Here is a 22670-nt window from a genome sequence, read left to right as displayed (position 1 = left end):
TATATATATATATATATATATATATATATATATATATATATATATATATATATATATATATATAAATCTGCTCAAATGTGGTCACGTCTTCCCGTGCGATCAGTGCGGTATACACCACTAGTGTTAGGAAAATGCACAACAATGAAAATGCACAAAAATACCCTCATAACTTCCCTACCCCTAATTGTGCATTTCCGAACACTATGTGGTGCATTCATGGAGAAGATATAGTGCATCGCTCCATGCATTCTGGAGTAGTGTCGTGTATTCATGTAAAAATTGCGATGCATTTCTTTAGTTAGCACGTTTGTACGGGAAGGGCAGTTCGCACCTGAACCAGACCATATATATATAATTAGGAATAATGTGTAATTAGATTTTAATAATACAAAGTTGTGTAAACAAAATAGGATTTTAGAACTCCAAAATTTCCTTTCCTATCTAGAAAATAGATTAGGATTATTTTAACCTAATATTTAGTGAAATTACCTAAGCCCCAAGTAGTAAGAAGATTCTACGAATTGATGCCGGTGACCTTTGAGTTGTTGTACGAAGGAGAACTAGCTACCATTGAGTTGTTGTGCGATGGAGAACCGACGTTAGTGACTTGCTACTCTGCTGTACGAAGAAGGAGAACGCTGACAGAGAGGCGCTTGACGTCTTTGACCGGCGACGATGGCTCAACAGCAATCTTAGCGACGGATGATTGACGTCGTCGGGGAGGCAATATATGAAGAAGGAGAATGGTGGAGTGCTTTAAGAGTTGTGTTCGAGAAGCTCTCAGAGCTAATTAAAAGAAAAAAAAAATCCCTAGAATAAGTTGGATTAAAATATTCCAAGCAACATTAGTTTGAATTTGTCAACACTCATATTTAATCAATCTTCAAGCTCAAGTCAAGAAAATCTAGTCGTAAAGATTCCAAGACTCAAAAAATCCTAAGAGTATTTATCAATATCAAATTGAGTCTAGATTGAGTTGGAGGATCTATCAAATCACTTGTGGTGAAAATGTTTTGAAGACAACTCTACGAACCTAGAAAGAGGAATAATAAGTGTGATGAGAACTTGTGAAAAGTCTAACAAATTTATGGTCGACTTGGTGATCAAACTACAATTTTGAATTGGTTCACTTATAATTTGTGGTTAGGAGTGAATTTTCTCCGAGTGAAAAGAAGAATAGTACATTAGATGATCAATTACACAATCTTTGCATCACTATAAACCCCCTACCTCCCTTAATTTAATTTTTTTTTTATTTTAGTTTATATTTACTTATTGCGCTACACTCCATATCAAAGATTTTCCAAGCATACAACTCACAAGTGTGCTAGTAAATTTTCCACTACAAATTTTTTTTTTAAATACGAATATTTTCAAGACTACTTAGTTCAAATTTTAACATTGCTTATAAATGTATTGCTGAGAGATTAATGTATTTAGTCTAAGATTCTAACTAATCTAAAAAATATTTGAAAAAGTTTTGAACCGTTAATAACTATATTCACCCGCTAGACTTATTACCCGGCCATGATTTGATCAGGACCATCATATATATATATATATATATATATATATATATATATATATATATATATATGAAAATATTTCAAATTTGAACATGAATTTTATTTTATTTTTTATTTTATATTTTTCTGAAAAAAAAAAAAAACCATCTGCATTTGCTGTTCTGAATCTTAAAAAATAAAATAAAAATCTGCTATTGTATTTATAATGATAGGTGGTCGGTCCAAATATGAAATGATCATTTCTTTTATTTCACAACTGGTTAAAGACACTTCTTACTTTCTTAGTTTCTTAGGATGAATTGGCTGTTAAAATAGGAAAGCTTTTATAGCTCTTTGGAATGTGGCAAACATAATGGAGTGGGCTGACATGAAGTGCTGAGTTGTATTTGAGCACTTCATGACCTTGTATTTAACCAAACACGTTGGGATAGGCCTTATTTGCTTCCTCATCAAAATTAGAAACCTGAAACATATGATCCAACAAAAAGAAATTCGGCTGATGATCTGTTGGATATTTATATAGTAATGGAGATTAATGGTTCAGATGTCTACCATGAAAGCCCAAATAATATTTGGAGTTGTGGAGTAGTAAATATTATTGAGTTTGGTAGAGATGATTTTGGGTTATTTGAGAAATCTCGAGATGTTCGAGAGATCACGAGAGATGTTCGAGAGATCACGAGAGGTGTTCGAGAGATCGCGAGAGATGCCTCGAGAGGTCGGTTCGCACGAGAGATCGGTTCGCGAAGAAACGATGTCTCGAACTAAGGGTTGCGTGAGTCGTTCTATCGATGTCTCGCAGGTCTGCGTGGAAACTATGTCTCAAAGGCATTTTGAGCGCTGCCTCTTACCTCTCGTATACACGCAAGGCATGAACATATAAGGCTTTTTATGTCTCGAACATGTACCTCTCGAACAAGCTTGAACATTTCACTTTGCATTCTTTCTTTTGTTTTATGCATGCACTTGTGTATTTTAATATGTCCTGTTTTGCATGTTCACATGCATATGAGATATTAAAATATGAAGGTAATAGTTTGAAGTATATTTGCATGCATTGTTTTGAAATGTGTTACGTGAGGGACTTTTACCTCTCGAATGAGGCAGTGAGTTTACTAGTCTGCATGTGTTTTTCACTTTGAAATATTAAAGTGTTTATATAATTGTTTGAATTATATATTACATGCACTCTAAGTTTATCCTACGTATACTTATCCAAAATCAGTTTGGAGATATTAACATGTGAATATAATTTAAAATTATATTCCACATGTGTGTACGTAACTGTCTGAACCAGAATGGTGAAATCCAAAAGAATATATTTCATATATATATATCTTTGGAAGTCAGTTTTTAAACTTGTATAAACTTCCAGTAACTGCTCCTAACAGTTAGAATTTATCTCTATAAATTCTGGGAGTGTCATCTGATCAAACAGGGCNATATATATATATATATATATATATATATATATATATATATATATATATATGAAAATATTTCAAATTTGAACATGAATTTTATTTTATTTTTTATTTTATATTTTTCTGAAAAAAAAAAAAAACCATCTGCATTTGCTGTTCTGAATCTTAAAAAATAAAATAAAAATCTGCTATTGTATTTATAATGATAGGTGGTCGGTCCAAATATGAAATGATCATTTCTTTTATTTCACAACTGGTTAAAGACACTTCTTACTTTCTTAGTTTCTTAGGATGAATTGGCTGTTAAAATAGGAAAGCTTTTATAGCTCTTTGGAATGTGGCAAACATAATGGAGTGGGCTGACATGAAGTGCTGAGTTGTATTTGAGCACTTCATGACCTTGTATTTAACCAAACACGTTGGGATAGGCCTTATTTGCTTCCTCATCAAAATTAGAAACCTGAAACATATGATCCAACAAAAAGAAATTCGGCTGATGATCTGTTGGATATTTATATAGTAATGGAGATTAATGGTTCAGATGTCTACCATGAAAGCCCAAATAATATTTGGAGTTGTGGAGTAGTAAATATTATTGAGTTTGGTAGAGATGATTTTGGGTTATTTGAGAAATCTCGAGATGTTCGAGAGATCACGAGAGATGTTCGAGAGATCACGAGAGGTGTTCGAGAGATCGCGAGAGATGCCTCGAGAGGTCGGTTCGCACGAGAGATCGGTTCGCGAAGAAACGATGTCTCGAACTAAGGGTTGCGTGAGTCGTTCTATCGATGTCTCGCAGGTCTGCGTGGAAACTATGTCTCAAAGGCATTTTGAGCGCTGCCTCTTACCTCTCGTATACACGCAAGGCATGAACATATAAGGCTTTTTATGTCTCGAACATGTACCTCTCGAACAAGCTTGAACATTTCACTTTGCATTCTTTCTTTTGTTTTATGCATGCACTTGTGTATTTTAATATGTCCTGTTTTGCATGTTCACATGCATATGAGATATTAAAATATGAAGGTAATAGTTTGAAGTATATTTGCATGCATTGTTTTGAAATGTGTTACGTGAGGGACTTTTACCTCTCGAATGAGGCAGTGAGTTTACTAGTCTGCATGTGTTTTTCACTTTGAAATATTAAAGTGTTTATATAATTGTTTGAATTATATATTACATGCACTCTAAGTTTATCCTACGTATACTTATCCAAAATCAGTTTGGAGATATTAACATGTGAATATAATTTAAAATTATATTCCACATGTGTGTACGTAACTGTCTGAACCAGAATGGTGAAATCCAAAAGAATATATTTCATATATATATATCTTTGGAAGTCAGTTTTTAAACTTGTATAAACTTCCAGTAACTGCTCCTAACAGTTAGAATTTATCTCTATAAATTCTAGGAGTGTCATCTGATCAAATACGCAATTATTTTGCATGATATCTTGATATATCACAGTTCAATAATTCTCCAGTAAGTTCTTATCAAAGCAACCTAAGAACTTTGTTTTCATCTTCTTGTATCCCATAAGATTTAATCTTGTTACCTCGTTGCTTTTGAAGAGGAAAGATTAAAAGCTTATAGGAAAGTGATATCACGCCTGAAGATCTCATTTCCTCTCCTGTTTTCTCCTCTTATCCGAATTTTTTTTTTCCAACAATCTATAAGCTTTTAAATTCCATTTCTGAGGAATGATGAATTCTGGGTTCCTTGACTTTGTTGTCAACATCCCAAAGTTGGAGCACTTTGAAGGCGTGGGCTTTCGTAGATGGCAAAAGAAGATGAAGTTCCTCCTTGCAGCCCTGAACGTGGCATATGTTCTGAGCACCCCGAAGCCAGTGGAGCAAGAGGATGAGACGCTTGAAGCAACCCGTCGCCGGCTCAAGTGGGAAAATGATGATCTCGCCTGCCGTGGCCATATTCTGAACGGTATGTCTGACACCCTCTTTGATATTTATCAATATGAGGAAACCTCTAAGGACCTGTGGGATGTGCTTGAGGCAAAATATATATCTGAGGATGCCTCTAGCAAGAAATTCCTGGTAAGTGAATTCAATGAATTCAAAATGGTGGACAATCGTTCTGTCATGGAACAATTCCATGAGATTGTCAGGATCCTTGGACAGATAAGGCAACATGGCATGAATATGGATGACTCCATTGCCATTGCCAGTATCATAGACAAGTTGCCACCTTCATGGAAAAAGGTACATCGTTCCTTGATGCAAAGGAAGGAAGAAATTACCATGGAGCAACTTGGTGCCCACCTGTATGTTGAGGAAGGGATCAGACAGAAGGAAAGTAAGAACAAGGGCGGTGCAAGGGACACCAGGGCCTCGGGTTCTACCGTCAACCTTGTTGATGAAGGCAAACCAAATGGGAACCGCAAAGGGAAAGGAAAACCGTTAAAGGTTCCCAAATCTTCTAAGTTCAAGAAGAATGGAAAAGGAAACGGGAAGGCATATGTGAAATGCTGGGTGTGCAACGGTCCACACTTTAAAAAAGACTGTGAAGTTTGGAAGAAAAGAAAGGCACAAATGGAAGGTAAATCTTCTGGTGATCATGGCCAAGTAAGTGGCCAGTGGAAACAAGGTAAATTTATTAATCTTGTTTCTGATAGTATTGAAAATTTCATTGCTATGATATATGAAATTTGTGTCATGCAGACTGATGACTCGTGGTGGATTGACACTGGGGCAACCAGACATGTCTGCAAAGATATAAATCTTTATAAGGTTTATAAGAGTCTGGAAAATGGTCCAAGCCTGTACATGGGAAATGATTCCATGGTGAAGGTGAAAGGGATTGGACAAGTTGAGTTGTTGCTTACTTCTGGAAAGAAATTGACGCTCACAGATGTGTATCATGCCCCAGATGTTAGGAAAAATTTAGTTTCTGGCATTGTATTAAACAAGTGTGGTTTTAAACTTGTATTTGAAGCAGACCGTTTTATTTTGTCCAAGGCCGGTACGTTTGTAGGCCAAGGATTTCTTTGTTGTAATATGTTTAAGTTGAATATTAGTAAAGTTGATGGTTGTGTTTACACAGTGGGTTCATCATCTTTATGGCATTCACGGTTATGTCACGTAAATTATGTACGTTTATTTGACATGGCAAAAGATGGATTAATTCCATCATTGGAATTAAACAAAGAACCATGCACTGCATGCATGTTAAATAAAATAACTAGGAATTCCTTTCCTAGTATAACTAGGAATTCAATTTTACTTGAATTGGTGCACAGTGACTTGTGTGATTTTCATAGCACCCCTTCACTGGGAAATAAAAAATATGTTGTCACCTTTATTGATGACTATTCAAGATACTGCTATGTGTACCTCCTGCACTCTAAGGATGAAGCCTTAGAAAAATTTAAAATATTTAAATTGGAGGTGGAATTGCAAACTAGTCAGTTAGTAAAAATTTTACGTACTGACAGGGGTGGTGAGTATTATGACCCGACATTTTTCCAATCTGTGGGTATCATTCATGAGACCACAGCACCCTACACACCACAACAAAATGGTGTAGCAGAAAGGAAAAATAGAGCTCTCAAGGAAATGGTAAACTGCATGTTATCAGTTTCCGGTCTGAGTGAAGGTTTCTGGGGAGAAGCCATGTTGACTGCATGTTATGTACTCAATAGAGTTCCAAATAAAAGAAATAGGGTGACACCCTATGAACTTTGGCACAACAGAAAACCCCATTTAAATTATTTGAAAATATGGGGATGTAGGGCCGTGGTACGGCTGCCCGATCCTAAACGAAAGGCTCTGGGAGAAAAAGGCATTGATTCTATTTTTATAGGATATGCAGTACACAGTAAAGCATACCGGTTCTATGTTATAGAACCAAATGACTTTGTTTCGGTTCATACCGTAATAGAGTCCCGGGATGCTATTTTTGATGAAAATAGATTCTCATTAATAAATAGAACTCAGGATTTAATTCCTAGTTCTAGTGGGTTCAAAGTTGATGATCAAATTCATGATCATGCAGTGTCAAAGGAACCAGAACTTAGAAAAAGTAAAAGAGCACGAAAGATAAAAACATTTGGTCCAGATTTCCAAATGTATTTAATTGAAGGATCAAGGGAGTCCACACAGACTAAAAATCTATATTTCAATATAGAAGATGATCCTAAGACTTTTGAGGAAGCTGTAACTTCTCATGACGTTGCTTTCTGGCAAGAAGCAATTAATGATGAGATGGATTCCATAATGGGAAATAATACGTGGATTTTAACTGATCCACCAGATGGTTGTAAACCCATAGGGTGCAAGTGGATTTTCAAAAAGAAAATGAAAGTTGATGGTTCAATCGACAAATTTAAGGCCAGGCTTGTCGCTCAAGGCTTTAAACAAAAAGAAGGAGTTGACTTCTTTGACACTTATGCGCCAGTAGCAAGGATTGCTACTATTAGATTGTTAATTGCCATTTCGGCTATACACAATCTAGTAATTCATCAAATGGATGTGAAGACTGCATTCTTAAATGGTGAATTAGAGGAGGAAGTTTACATGAAGCAACCGGAAGGTTTCGTGGTTGCAGGACAAGAGCATAAAGTTTGCAAATTAATTAAGTCACTTTATGGCTTAAAACAGGCCCCTAAGCAATGGCATGATCGGTTTGATCAAGTGGTGCTGGCTAATGGGTACAAAATAAATCAGTCTGATAAATGCATCTACAGTAAATTTAACGACCAAAGACAAGGGGTCATTATTTGCTTGTATGTAGATGACATGTTAATTTTTGGAACTAGTCTGGAAAAGGTTAAGGAAATTAAAGAGTTTCTTAGTTCGAATTTCTCCATGAAAGATTTGGGTGAAGCAGAAGTTATTCTTGGAATAAAAATAACTAAAGTACAGGGTGGTGTTAGATTAACACAATCTCATTATATTGAGAAAGTAGTAAAAAGATTTAGTCACTTGACTGGTTCTCCAGTTTCTACTCCTACGGATCCTTCATTGAAATTAATTCCAAATGAAGGTGATCCGGTTTCTCAGTTGGAGTATTCTAAAGTGATAGGATGTCTAATGTATGCAATGACAAGTACTCGTCCCGATATTGCATTTGCAGTAGGTAAGATGAGTAGATACACTAGTAATCCTAGTGCAATGCATTGGATAGCATTAAAAAGAATATTGAAATATTTTGAATAAAACCATTAATTATGGTTTGGTATATTCAAAAGATATTTCCATCCTAGAAGGATATTCTGATGCTAGTTGGATATCAAATCAGGAAGATTATTCCTCAACTAGTGGATGGGTATTTCTGCTTGGAGGAGGTGCAATTTCCTGGGCTTCTAAAAAGCAAAGTTCTATTTCTGATTCAACTATGGCATCTGAATTTATTGCATTAGCTTCTGCATGCAAAGAAGCGGAGTGGCTAAGGAATTTAATTATGGAAATTCCAATTTGGCCGAAACCGATGTCACCAATTTTAGTACATTGTGACAGCGCTACTACACTGGCCAAAGCATATAACAATGTTTATAATGGCAAGTCAAGGCACATAGGCATGCGACATAGCTATGTGCGGGAGCTCCTAATTAATGGTGTTGTAGCACTTGACTTTGTACGGTCCCGGTTCAATTTAGCGGATCCGTTTACTAAAGCCTTAGCAAGGGACATGGTGTTGAAAACATCGGAAGGGATAGGTTTAAAACCCGCGTCTAGTCGAGAGGTGAAGGAAAGCACAACTCACGCCTAAGTTATAACGTTAGGTCTTGAGTTCAATGTTGATGAGTACTTCATTAATCGGCTGCAAGTACTAAATAAAAGGTATCCCTAAAGTCAGTACTTGGACTGCATTGTTGTAGGGATGAGTTTTACTCTTAACTAATCTTTTGAGAAAATGCTTGGTGCAGGGCATGATATAAAAGATTAGCCTATATGAACATGAGGTGTGGCCGCTTCAAAGAGCTTTGGGTTTGGCTTGGATATGTTCATGAAAGGATACGGACACATGGCCTCTAATAGTGTCAAGTTTATTGAGTTATTGTGACTGTAAAACTTGTGTGTATTTTACCTACATTTCTTCAAAGAGACTGCGTGGTTCAAGGCTCGTCCACCACTGCAATCCGAATTGATGTATCGCGTATTATACTATGTGAAAGTTCAATCTTTAAGACACTTTCATTTATGCATGAGTTTTGGATTTATCTTGGTACAATATTAATTGTTACTATATAAATAGAGGAGGACTGTTGGATATTTATATAGTAATGGAGATTAATGGTTCAGATGTCTACCATGAAAGCCCAAATAATATTTGGAGTTGTGGAGTAGTAAATATTATTGAGTTTGGTAGAGATGCTTTTGGGTTATTTGAGAAATCTCGAGATGTTCGAGAGATCACGAGAGGTGTTCGAGAGATCGCGAGAGATGCCTCGAGAGGTCGGTTCGAACGAGAGATCGCTGCGCGAAGAAACGATGTCTCGAACTAAGGGTTGCGTGAGGCGTTCTATCGATGTCTCGCAGGTCTGCGTGGAAACTATGTCTCAAAGGCATTTTGAGCGCTGCCTCTTACCTCTCGTATACACGCAAGGCATGAACATATAAGGCTTTTTATGTTTCGAACATGTACCTCTCGAACCAGCTTGAACATTTCACTTTGCATTCTTTCTTTTGTTTTATGCATGCACTTGTGTATTTTAATATGTCCTGTTTTGCATGTTCACATGCATATGAGATATTAAAATATGAAGGTAATAGTTTGAAGTATATTTGCATGCATTGTTTTGAAATGTGTTACGTGAGGGACTTTTACCTCTCGAATGAGGCAGTGAGTTTACTAGTCTGCATGTGTTTTTCACTTTGAAATATTAAAGTGTTTATATAATTGTTTGAATTATATATTACATGCACTCTAAGTTTATCCTACGTATACTTATCCAAAATCAGTTTGGAGATATTAACATGTGAATATAATTTAAAATTATATTCCACATGTGTGTACGTAACTGTCTGAACCAGAATGGTGAAATCCAAAAGAATATATTTCATATATATATATCTTTGGAAGTCAGTTTTTAAACTTGTATAAACTTCCAGTAACTGCTCCTAACAGTTAGAATTTATCTCTATAAATTCTGGGAGTGTCATCTGATCAAACAGGGCAACGCAACTTATTTTGCATGATATCTTGATATATCACAGTTCAATAATTCTCCAGTAAGTTCTTATCAAAGCAACCTAAGAACTTTGTTTTCATCTTCTTGTATCCCATAAGATTTAATCTTGTTACCTCGTTGCTTTTGAAGAGGAAAGATTAAAAGCTTATAGGAAAGTGATATCACGCCTGAAGATCTCATTTCCTCTCCTGTTTTCTCCTCTTATCCGAATTTTTTTTTTCCAACATGATCAAAGAAATTAGATATAAGGTTGGTATAATTTTAGATATAATGAGGTCAAAGTTGTATATTCATTGTTTATGATTATGTGGGTGTTTGGTAAATAGCTGCTAGCTGATTGGGTTAGTTGATTTGACTAGCAGATAGCATTAGCTGATTGTAGAAAAATGTTTGGTAAATTAGTTGTTAGTTGATAATTGATTACATGCAAAAATGACTTTATCAAAAAGCTTATCAAAAAAGTTACTATGAGTAGCTTTTTGAATTTTAGCGTTTTGGAACAATGTTAATTCACTTATATTGATTGTTTAATCAAATCAATCAGATAATAATTGTCAAATAAGTCAAAACCTTTCATAAGCACTCAACTTTTTCACAAAAACCTTAAATCGTTTGAAAACATTACAAGCATTTGACTTTTGCTTAGCTTCATAAAGTAAACTCATATTTTCTTATTGAAATCATCAACGAAAGTAACAAAGTACTTACAACCTACATGTAAGCAAATCTCCCATGAACACAGATCTAAGTGAACAACTTCTAACTGTTTTGTGGCTCTCCTCGACTTGTCCATGGGAAATAGATCTCTACGCTTATTCTTAATCAAACCAATCTCACAAATACGATCAGATATATTCACAACAGGCAAATCAGAAACAAGTTTTTTCTTATATCATCACGGATAATTTAACCGAGAGAAATAAAATGCCCAAATAGCATATGCCACAACCAATTATCATCACGGATCTCAGAATTAAAGCAAGCAAGAAGTTCATGCTTNCCTCTCGAACAAGCTTGAACATTTCACTTTGCATTCTTTCTTTTGTTTTATGCATGCACTTGTGTATTTTAATATGTCCTGTTTTGCATGTTCACATGCATATGAGATATTAAAATATGAAGGTAATAGTTTGAAGTATATTTGCATGCATTGTTTTGAAATGTGTTACGTGAGGGACTTTTACCTCTCGAATGAGGCAGTGAGTTTACTAGTCTGCATGTGTTTTTCACTTTGAAATATTAAAGTGTTTATATAATTGTTTGAATTATATATTACATGCACTCTAAGTTTATCCTACGTATACTTATCCAAAATCAGTTTGGAGATATTAACATGTGAATATAATTTAAAATTATATTCCACATGTGTGTACGTAACTGTCTGAACCAGAATGGTGAAATCCAAAAGAATATATTTCATATATATATATCTTTGGAAGTCAGTTTTTAAACTTGTATAAACTTCCAGTAACTGCTCCTAACAGTTAGAATTTATCTCTATAAATTCTGGGAGTGTCATCTGATCAAACAGGGCAACGCAACTTATTTTGCATGATATCTTGATATATCACAGTTCAATAATTCTCCAGTAAGTTCTTATCAAAGCAACCTAAGAACTTTGTTTTCATCTTCTTGTATCCCATAAGATTTAATCTTGTTACCTCGTTGCTTTTGAAGAGGAAAGATTAAAAGCTTATAGGAAAGTGATATCACGCCTGAAGATCTCATTTCCTCTCCTGTTTTCTCCTCTTATCCGAATTTTTTTTTTCCAACATGATCAAAGAAATTAGATATAAGGTTGGTATAATTTTAGATATAATGAGGTCAAAGTTGTATATTCATTGTTTATGATTATGTGGGTGTTTGGTAAATAGCTGCTAGCTGATTGGGTTAGTTGATTTGACTAGCAGATAGCATTAGCTGATTGTAGAAAAATGTTTGGTAAATTAGTTGTTAGTTGATAATTGATTACATGCAAAAATGACTTTATCAAAAAGCTTATCAAAAAAGTTACTATGAGTAGCTTTTTGAATTTTAGCGTTTTGGAACAATGTTAATTCACTTATATTGATTGTTTAATCAAATCAATCAGATAATAATTGTCAAATAAGTCAAAACCTTTCATAAGCACTCAACTTTTTCACAAAAACCTTAAATCGTTTGAAAACATTACAAGCATTTGACTTTTGCTTAGCTTCATAAAGTAAACTCATATTTTCTTATTGAAATCATCAACGAAAGTAACAAAGTACTTACAACCTACATGTAAGCAAATCTCCCATGAACACAGATCTAAGTGAACAACTTCTAACTGTTTTGTGGCTCTCCTCGACTTGTCCATGGGAAATAGATCTCTACGCTTATTCTTAATCAAACCAATCTCACAAATACGATCAGATATATTCACAACAGGCAAATCAGAAACAAGTTTTTTCTTATATCATCACGGATAATTTAACCGAGAGAAATAAAATGCCCAAATAGCATATGCCACAACCAATTATCATCACGGATCTCAGAATTAAAGCAAGCAAGAAGTTCATGCTTGATTTTCAAAGGAAATAGTCGATTTTAGGACATATTTAGCTTTGCAATCAAAACTCCCATAGCATATGCAATGGTACAACACTGCCTAAGTAATATTTATTTTTTTTGAAATAACCCTAAGTAATATTTATCTTATATCATACTTAACAAATTTTGGTGTAATTCAGGAATATAGAAAACATTGAATATAAAATTGTGAGTACCATCCTTCTATTGAATAGAGATTTTACCTTTTTTCAAAATTGACACTTTTGACTTATTGTCAAATGTCACTTTAGATCAAACTGATTCATCTAGTTTGGAGAACAATTCTTTCTTCCCACACATATGGCTACTACACCAGTATAAAAAAAACCATATATTTTCATCTGTAGAAAAACTAGTACTAGCTAAAAGTAAGGTTTCAGAACTCTAACCAGACTTTTCAGCAATGTTTGCTTGATTTCCACGATTGTCCTCGTTATACCAGCAATCTACAATCTTGTGTCCATATTTTCCACAATTGTAGCAATGACATAGAAATTTACCTTGTTTGGTATTACCTCCACCCCTTCCTTGGTTGGAGTTACCACATCGTCTTCTACTAGATCTTCCACGACCTCTACAAGACCTTTCATCTCTTTGACTAGAGCCAGTCATGTTAAGGGTGACTTGGCTCTTCAAAGCTTCTTCTGCTAGTGGTTCCGATTTTGACACAATCCTGTCAATATGACTTTCTAGAGTTAATTCTAGCAAATGTCCCTTGTCTTTGGTAGAAATTCCAAAATTAGCTCCATACTATCATTTTTGTCATTTAGCACCCTAAACTATCATATTTTGGACACTTTTGGTCATTTCAATGACTTTTTCAGTGAAACCCTATTTTAGGCAAAGGTATTTTCGTCTCTTCAATTTTTTCTCAATGAGTTAATTCTAGCGAGGGTCCCTTGTCTTTGGTCGCAATTCCAAATTTAGTCTCAGACAATCAATTTTGTCATTTAACAACCCAGACTGTCATATTTTGGAAACTTTTGGTCATTATGATGAATTTTCCAGGTGAAACCTATTTTAGGCAATGACATTTTCTGCTTTTCAACTTTTTTATTTTCTAATTTTATACGCCAATTTTTTTAGTCTCTTTAGTTGTGGATTGCACCATATCATTCACCCGACTCTTGACTTCATCTCCTTCAGCATGGCCCCAAATTGTCCTTCATCAATGGCGATACCGAGCACGTGAGGACCTCAGGGTACGGGGGGAATCATTTTGCAACGCAGTTGGAAAGCTCAAGATGTTGTCACCCGATTGGCTTCAGTCTAATCGCTATTGTTTTTGTCCATGATTCTGTGAATCATCTACTATAGTTGTAGAGAAAAATAAAAAATAAAAAAATAAAGAAGCATATTCTTTGTCATCGAAAAATACCCTTTCCTAAAACAGTGTTTCACCAGAAATATTCATCAAAAGGATCAAAAGTGTCTAAAATATGATAGTTTGGGGTGTTAAATGGTAAAAACGATTGTTTAGGACTAAATTTGGAAATTCCACAAAAGACAAGAGGCCTTCGCTGGAATTAACTCATTGGGAAAAATAATTAAAATATTAAAGAAACAAAAATACCCTTTCCTAAAATATGGTTTTATCGGAAAAGTCATCGGAAGATTAAAAGTGTTCAAAATATGATAATTTGGTGTGTTAAATGGTAAAAACAATAGTCTGAGACTAAATTTAGAATTATCACCAAAGACAAAAGACCACCGTTGAAATTAACTCTGATTTTCTATCATACTTTTTAGCTCTACAATTTATTACTACTCATGATATTAAAATGTATTGTACTACAAGCAAACTATTTATAGCAAAAGAAACTACAAACTATAGGTAAAAAAAATTTTAAAAAAACAACACTAACTCACATCAAACACCACTAAAGTAACTAACCACTAATTCCATTAAACAAAACTAACTTTTTTACTTGGTTTAATATTATAATAATATTAACAGACTCTTGATACCAAAGGTTAAATATATTAAATATAATATATCATAATATATAAAAAGAAAATTCTAGAAAAAGAAAGCAAAGCTTGTGTATTAAAAGAAATATAAATTTTCCTTGATGTCTTTGGCATACTGCACTAGCTATTTATAGTACAATAAATTGACAAACTCCTTAGAAATTAAAATACATTAAAACCATTTTCCTAATCCACTATTTTTGCCCAAATATAATCATCCATTAACTACTTCAGACTTGGTTTATCAACTAATAATAATAATAATAATAATAATAATAATAATAATAAATTATTATTATTATTATTATTATTATTATTATTATTATTATTATTATTATTATATGTTGGATCACTCATACTCATCGAGAATGTACATAAGTTGTACGCATGGACATCCACACTTCATCGGTAATTGTCACTACCACAAATATCTCATTTTTGTTTATCCTCATCTCCAAGTCGCCAAACCTTAACCACTAATGGCAAAGTAACAAAAACCACCCAAAACGTTTGTTATCAATAAGAAATGCATATTCTTTTTCTTCCTTTTTCATTTTTTTTTTAAAGTTAGAACTCTAATCCCGAGAGCTTCGCTACAGAGGTAAATTAAATTTTATAGGCCGGGTATGTCTTAAGGTGATTAAGGGGTGTTTGGTAGGATGGAATTGTAATTTCATTCCTATCAAATTTCATTGAATTACAATTTCATAGGTTGGTAAGAGAGAATTAAAATTTCATAGTTTGTGAAATTGTAATTTTAAGGTGATTTACTATTTTTTTTCTTTAATATGATGTTATAATTGTATAAGAATAAGAATATTTTAATTTTTATTCACTTTTTCGCCCTTTCAATTCTAAATCATTATATTTTTGCCTACCAAACAATGTAATTACAATTCCAATCTTATTTTTTTCTTACAGAATTGCAATTTCTTTTCCCCCAACAATTTTCCTGATTTTTGCACCACTGAGTTATGCATATTCTTATTTCTGGAAATAGATTTCAAATAAGAAAGAGTTAACAAATTACGAAATAAATTTATTCTAAAAAATCCAACTTATTTAACTATTTTCAGATGAAATTCGTAATTTAACAGAATATATTCATATCAAATAATTTTTTTCGCAAAGTGTGTGTGTATATATATTCGCTCACGCCTTTTCGTACGGATGTACGGTTATGCACCATTAGGTATGCATAAATGCAGTATAACATGTTCAGAAATGCATCAAGGCGAAATGCACAAATGCACCAAAAAAAATACGCCACACGTCTCAGGGTACGGTCACACACCACCAGGTATGCATAAATCCATCACAAAAATACAGCACAGTTTAGTGTATTTCTGAACATGTTGTGGTGCATTTTTGCATACCTAATGGTACATGATCGCACATCTACATGGGAACCAGACCATATATATAAATTATTTATGTTGCCAAGAACCTCGATCTACTTCTTATCACCCAAAAAAAAAAAATTGGATTGGGAAATTAAAATGCAATTATGGCTATAATGGAGTGTACGTAGTAGCCAGATACGTCCACACTTGAGAATTATTTTGAGATCAACAAAGATTTGTACTAAATTAATTAGTTTAATTTGCCACTGCACAGTGGCATATATAGCTATGCACCACCAGTTTTAGCAGCAAAAATCGCCCACAACCGTTCAATCTCGCCGGAAACGTCGTCGGTGGGGAGCTTATACCGGCAACAGGGGCACGTATTCCTCTTCCTAAGCCAAGGCAATATACAAATCCAATGAAACAAATGCTGACATGGCAGTTCACAAACATCTCTTCCTTCTCTCATCTCCTCCTTACATATCACACACTCCCACCCACTCGCGCTCACTTCCACGGACGGCAGCGCCACCACGGCCGCCACCGACGCCGACACTTCTCTGCCGTCCTTCCCGTCCCCGCCGCAGCCCATCGCGTTAACAAAGTTCCTACACTTAGCCACGAGCTCTACGTACTTGATTAGAATTTCGCAATTGGAAACGCCCATGTTGGAGAGGCTCAACGCGCTTTTAGTCGCGTGACGGCAGAGCTCGACGCGCCACCGTGACGGCGGCGAGTCGAGCGCGTGGGGGTCGTGCTGGTGGAGCTCGCAGAGGAGGAGGAGGAGGAGGAGGACGTCGAGGTCGCGGAGCTTCATCATGGGGGCGGTGGGGGGTTGCGGTGATCCGTGGCCGTGGATGTAATTGGCGAGGAGGGAGAGATTGGAGAGGAGGTGGCGGGAGATGAGGAGAGATTTGTGGTGGAGGGAGAGGGTGTGGAGGTGGTGGAGAGTGAGGGAGAAGAGGATGGGGGAGGAGAGGAGGGCGGAGACGCGGCGGGAGTGGTGGTGGAAGACGGAGGAGAGGTGGTGGGTGAGATGAGAGAGGTGGGAAGGGGAAAGAGATGAGAGTGCAGTTATGATTATAGTCTGAGATGAGGAAGAGGGGTTTGGGTGATCTTCTTCCATCTTCAATTGGGATGTTGTGTGGGAAAGAAAAGAGTTTGGGTGTGTATGGGTTTTATAGAAACCTCACTGTTACAAAAAAAAAATGTTCTAACTAAAAGTGCACATGATGATGAGAAACGGCAAATTATTGATGGACCATAGTTGTGTGGACCAAAAATAAAAAGTACATTATTTTTGTATTGTAGGTACATTATTTGACAGTATATATCAAATAATGTACCTTCAATACAAAAATAATATACCCTAAAATAATATATCTACAGTATAAAATTAATGTACCTTCAATACAAAAATAATGTATTTTTTATTTTTGATTCACACAGCTATGTGGACCATGATCCATGCAATAATGATTGATGAGAAATCACATGGGCCCTTTTTACTAAACCTGGCGTCTCGACTGGTTACTTTTTATATCGGGATTTAAAAATTAAATATATATGTGGTTAAAGCAATAAATTATTGAAGATTATCTTTAATTTATTTTAAAGGATATCTATTTTATGATTATTTTTGTTATAAAAACCATAAGTTTATAGCATACTAATTATTCAAATGATTTTTACCTCAAATTATTTCTGAGAGTTAATTCCGATAAGAAATGGTCCTTGATTATTATATTTATCAATTCTATCTCCATTTATAATTGGATCGTAAATGATCCATTAATTATTACTCCGGTAGTATTTATTAATTTTTATTCTTGACTTTTAATTTGATCATAAATGGTATCTTGACTATTAATTTTGTTTCAAATTTGGTCGTTCAGTTAAATATCAATTTACTAAACATTAAATTTAAGGGTGATAATGACCTTGTTTGGTAAATAATTGTTATATGATTGCGTTAGAGTGTATAACTAGTTGATAACATTAATTGATTGTAAAAAAGGTGTTTTGTAAATTAAATTAGTTGTTAGTTGATAGTTGTTTGGTATAATTTCTTTTCTCAAAAAGCTAATTGAAAAAGTTGTTTTAAGCATCTTTTTGAATTTTAGCATTTTGAAGTTACAAAAGCTGACTAACCAAACACTTTTTAACCAAGTCAAATAACTAATAGTTGTCAAATAAGTCAAAATTGACTGATAAGCTAACTATTATATTTTACCAAACATGCTAATGCAAAATTTTTGTTCTTCACATTCCCATTAATGATAAACCCATTGTTTTAAATTTATGAAACCAAATTAACTATCTTAACAACAAGTCAATTTTTACATTATCCTTAAATTTAATATTTATTAAATAATGGATCATTTATGGACCAATTGAAAATGGATATAAAAATTGATAAATGTCAATAATTGATAGATAGTTCTTAGGATTGTTGTAATTTAGCCTTCTAATTAACTCAGTTTCCGTGTGATAGTTGTACGGTAACACGTCGATTGTACGTATGAACAATATTGCAAAATGGAATGGAAGAGTAGAGAGAAAAGAGTAACACAAGATGTAGAGCAAAATAACATAATATCTTCAAGATCCATTTCATTAAGCCTTCACCATCAATTTATACTAATTCATACAACCTTTCATATTCTTTAACATAAATAATGTAATAAGTAGAAGGCAAATAAAGTGTCTCAAGTTTAATGGTTATCAATAAAGTATTTATAACAAGAATTAAGTTTCTAAAGAATGTTGATGGATAAATCATGAACGGACCCGTCATGGGTCAAGGGCCGGGGCGAGTGTTGTTGAGACCTGAGAAATGGCGTGGGCCGACCCGGGCACAACCGAGGCCGAGCCTCGTGCTCGGCCGGGGCTTTGGGTCTCGGTTGACGATGTCTTCTCCGGGTTTGTTAGGACAAAGCTAGTATAAAAACACTCCGACTTGTCTAGTTAGGACACGATTTGTCTGAATAGTATTCTTGTCTTGTTATTACACCGATTTCTCCTTGTAATAGTGTTGTTATCATTAATACAAGTTTAATCCCCGAGATTATCCACTTTTGTCCTATTGTTATCATGTTCATTGTTCTATCCTAACTTGTCAACCTCTTAAATCTTATCGGCGGGTTTATTAATTCAGACTACTCGGGTTAATTAAATCTATCAAATGTATTAGGAGTTTCTACCAACATAAGCTTATCGAATTGTGTTATTGTGACATATATCTTTGAGGTGGATGCGGTCTTAAAGAATTTATAGGTTTAAATGCCTTAAATTATTTACTTACTACTTTTGATTATATTCTTTTTGCTTGTTTAATTTATTGTTAATTAATTGTAGGAAAAATTGTATTTTTCGTCCCTAAGTTATAAGGTAATTGTAGAGTTTGTCTCTAAATATTAATCTTACCTACTTTTCGTTTCTAAGTTATTATTGATGTTGTACTTTTATAATTATAATTAAAAGTTGAAATTATAATAAATAGGGTATAGTAATAAGGTTAGATGATTTGGAGTGGTAGACTCTACAAAAAAATCCTATAAGCATTCGAGGAAGGGGGTCGATATTGAGTATTGATCCATGTGGAATGGTGGACCACAAAAAAAATGTTTTAGAAAATTACTTAAAACATTCGAGATACATATACCCTTAGAATATGCAACAAATCACTAGCATACTCCCGAAAGGAATATTCAAAGTAGTTAATATATGCATGATTCCCGTAATTAAAGGTCACGAGTTTGATTTCATGTAAACATCATTTTGGTCGATCATCTTATTTCACGATGTTTTTCTAATGCGATTTACCTTTCCCTTGTGATTTGCAAGCTATTATAAACGAACAAGATTTATCCCGTGCACACCCTCAAATAATGACTATAAGCTTTCATTGTCACCCAAAAATAAATCACTACCATAGAAAGTGTACGTATATTTATGATTAGATGCATAACATATAATCATATATATATGGTAAATTTTACAATGGTGATTGATTTGTAAAATAATTGTAAATTGTGCTTTGCTAAAAGTATATATATTGGGATTAGAGAGAATACAACTTTGTAAAGCACAGAGTATATATACTTCAAAATATCCTAAAAATTATTCTAAAATATACTTTGTGATTAATTTTAATCACTTGATATGATGAAAATATCCTGTTTATTTTATTTTTAGTAAGAAAAATAAAATAATTAATTAATATGTATATTATACATCTATACCTAGTGGGCTAGTGGGGGTAATGATAGAGTGGTAACAGGAATTGAGCAAGCGCGATTATGGATGCTACTGTAGAGTAGTATTTGGCGAAATGTAAGGCAAGGGGTTATGAAAGTATACAATATATATTATGCATATGCATATGAATATGGGGAACAGCGGTGTGGAACCTTGGGGAGTGAGGTGATGGAGTAATATGGAAGGGAGTGGATGGGTATGTCTGGCCTTTGTCCGCAACCATGTGTCCACTTCCTCCCTACTTTTCTTTTCATTATCTCTTTGTTTACAAACATGAAAAACAACAAACACAAGACCAAAAAAATATTGATTAGGCCATATATATTCGATCTTGAAATGTATATATATTGTTCTAGCTAGGCCATATAACAACAGGTTTATTCATTCTCATTTGGCACCGCACACTTTATATATATCGTGTTTTTATATATACGTGTATAGTGTTGATAAGATTGATTCTAATTATATTGGTTCTGATATTTGATCTCTTCCTTCTCAATAGTGGTATGCGTTCATCGATGCGTTGTGTTGCTTAACTCCATTGTCCCCACATGAGAGGAGTGGGTTCGAGCCTCAGTGAAGATGATATTGACTCTTTGTGCTTCATTTAGTTGAGAAAGTAGCTGTTCCTTGACTCTTCGTGCTTCATTTGATTGAGAAAGTAGTTATGAACAGATATTCCAGTGTAACAGAGTTAATAGTACTAAAAGAAAAAACTCCATTGCCCTCTTTATTTTATTCTTTTCGAATTTTGGGCAGTATTGTGATTGGTGATAAGTATATTATATTCATTCCACCCCTTGATCTTGCCTACAACAAATCTTATGAACTTGCACGTATCTTAGTGCCAAGTACAATGCTTTTGTATAGAAATTGAAATCAGAATTTAGAAATTGTATAATATAGGGAAAGGGTCAAATTCAACTCTAAACTTTATATAAAAAATTAATTAGACGTTTAACTTTAAAAAAATACAATTAAATTCTTAAATATGTTATTTTTTAGGAAAAAGGGTCAAATCAACCCCCTAAGTGAACCGGATAGTGCAATTAACCCCCTAAGTAAAATAAGCTTCATATATGTCCCTTAAACCGGTAAAAAGATGCAATTAAGCCCATTTATTACCTATGCTGCCGGTTAATGCTTAGGTGTCGCCAACATGGATTCAATTTGACACTATTTATCCTAAGTGGAATTGTTTTTTATTTAAAAAAAAATAAATGCACTAAAGCCCTAATCTTTGTTCCCGTAGAATTGTTCTTCTCACATATGATCCCGTAGAACTGTTCTTCCCGTAGATCTCGTCTTCTCACTTACGATCAAAAAAATAATCGTACTAAGCCCTCTCTACTCACAGTTGATCAGAAGACGCCATAGCCAGAATCGAATTAATCCCATAGTCGCCGTAGAAGACTTAGGGATAGCAGCAGTACAAGAACGACTTCGCTTTCGTACACAAAGGTAAGAATTGTTTGATAGTGTTGAGTTTATTGCTAGAATGGTAGCAGTAGAATGATGAATATTAGAAACCTTACCTGGAATGGTAGAAGTAGAAGACTTAGGGATAGCAGCAGTAGAACCAGAAATCTTACCAGGAATGGTAGCAGTAGAAAACTTAGGGATAACAACAGTAGAACTAGCCTGACCTAACCAAAGAATGGTGTTTCTTGTTTCTGTTAGCCATCTTAAAATGATGAAATATTTTACACTATCTTTGCTGCTCATCACGCTGCTCATCCCACTGCTCATCCATGGCAGGCTCTTTATTATTTAACTTGCAGGAAACAGAATCCTAGTTTTAATACTAAGTTTGTGAATGCTTGGTAGGCCCTCTCTGTAGTTGATAATGGAGACATGGTGTGTTGTTGTGGTCCCCAAAAGTATTTTTTTCAGTTGTATAATAACTCAATTGTTGTTGTGGTCCCTCTCTGTACTATTTATGTCAACCATATTATTGTTGTTGCTTTAATTAGTGCTTTATACACTAGACTATTGAGTAGCTCTAAAAGCAAGGCACAACTCTTTACATTTTTTTTTGAAAACAGTAGGCACAACTCTGATTAATGCTTTACTTTATTGAGCATAAAATTATATAGTAGACAATTGAGCATTACTGCTGTTTTGATTAATGCTTTATTTTATTTGTTTTAGGATGTTTGAAGTTTGATTAATGCTTTATTTTATTTGTTTTAGGATGTTTGAAGTAGCTGAGTTAATATATTTTATTTGTTTTAGGATGTTTGAAGTAGCTGAGTTAATACTTCATCATGGAGGTAGGATGTTTGAAGTAGCTGAGTTAATACTTCATCATGGAGGTACCTTTGAAAAAAATTCTAGGTTGTCGTATATAAATGGTGAGGTAGAAGTCATTGACATTGACCCATATAAGATTTCATCTCTTCACCTAATGAAATATATC

At 34.3% G+C, this 22670-nt stretch overlaps 1 protein-coding gene across 1 annotated transcript; it reads right to left on the bottom strand.

Moving 5' to 3' along the window:
- Window positions 1-16105: 16105 nt before the first annotated feature.
- Window positions 16106-17147, bottom strand: LOC116028898 (E3 ubiquitin-protein ligase SGR9, amyloplastic). Its single transcript, XM_031270750.1, has one exon. The coding sequence runs from the start codon at window positions 17115-17117 to the stop codon at window positions 16275-16277; it is 843 nt and encodes a 280-aa protein (XP_031126610.1). The 5' UTR covers window positions 17118-17147; the 3' UTR covers window positions 16106-16274.
- Window positions 17148-22670: the final 5523 nt, after the last annotated feature.

This window comes from Ipomoea triloba, chromosome 9 (genome assembly GCF_003576645.1).
Source record: "Ipomoea triloba cultivar NCNSP0323 chromosome 9, ASM357664v1".
Classification (NCBI taxonomy): domain Eukaryota; kingdom Viridiplantae; phylum Streptophyta; class Magnoliopsida; order Solanales; family Convolvulaceae; genus Ipomoea; species Ipomoea triloba.
This window is presented reverse-complemented; position numbering and strand designations above follow the sequence as displayed.

Excerpts from the sequence above, each read along its gene's own strand:
- LOC116028898 (XM_031270750.1), bottom strand. The coding sequence starts at position 17,117 with ATGGAAGAAGATCACCCAAACCCCTCTTCCTCATCTCAGACTATAATC.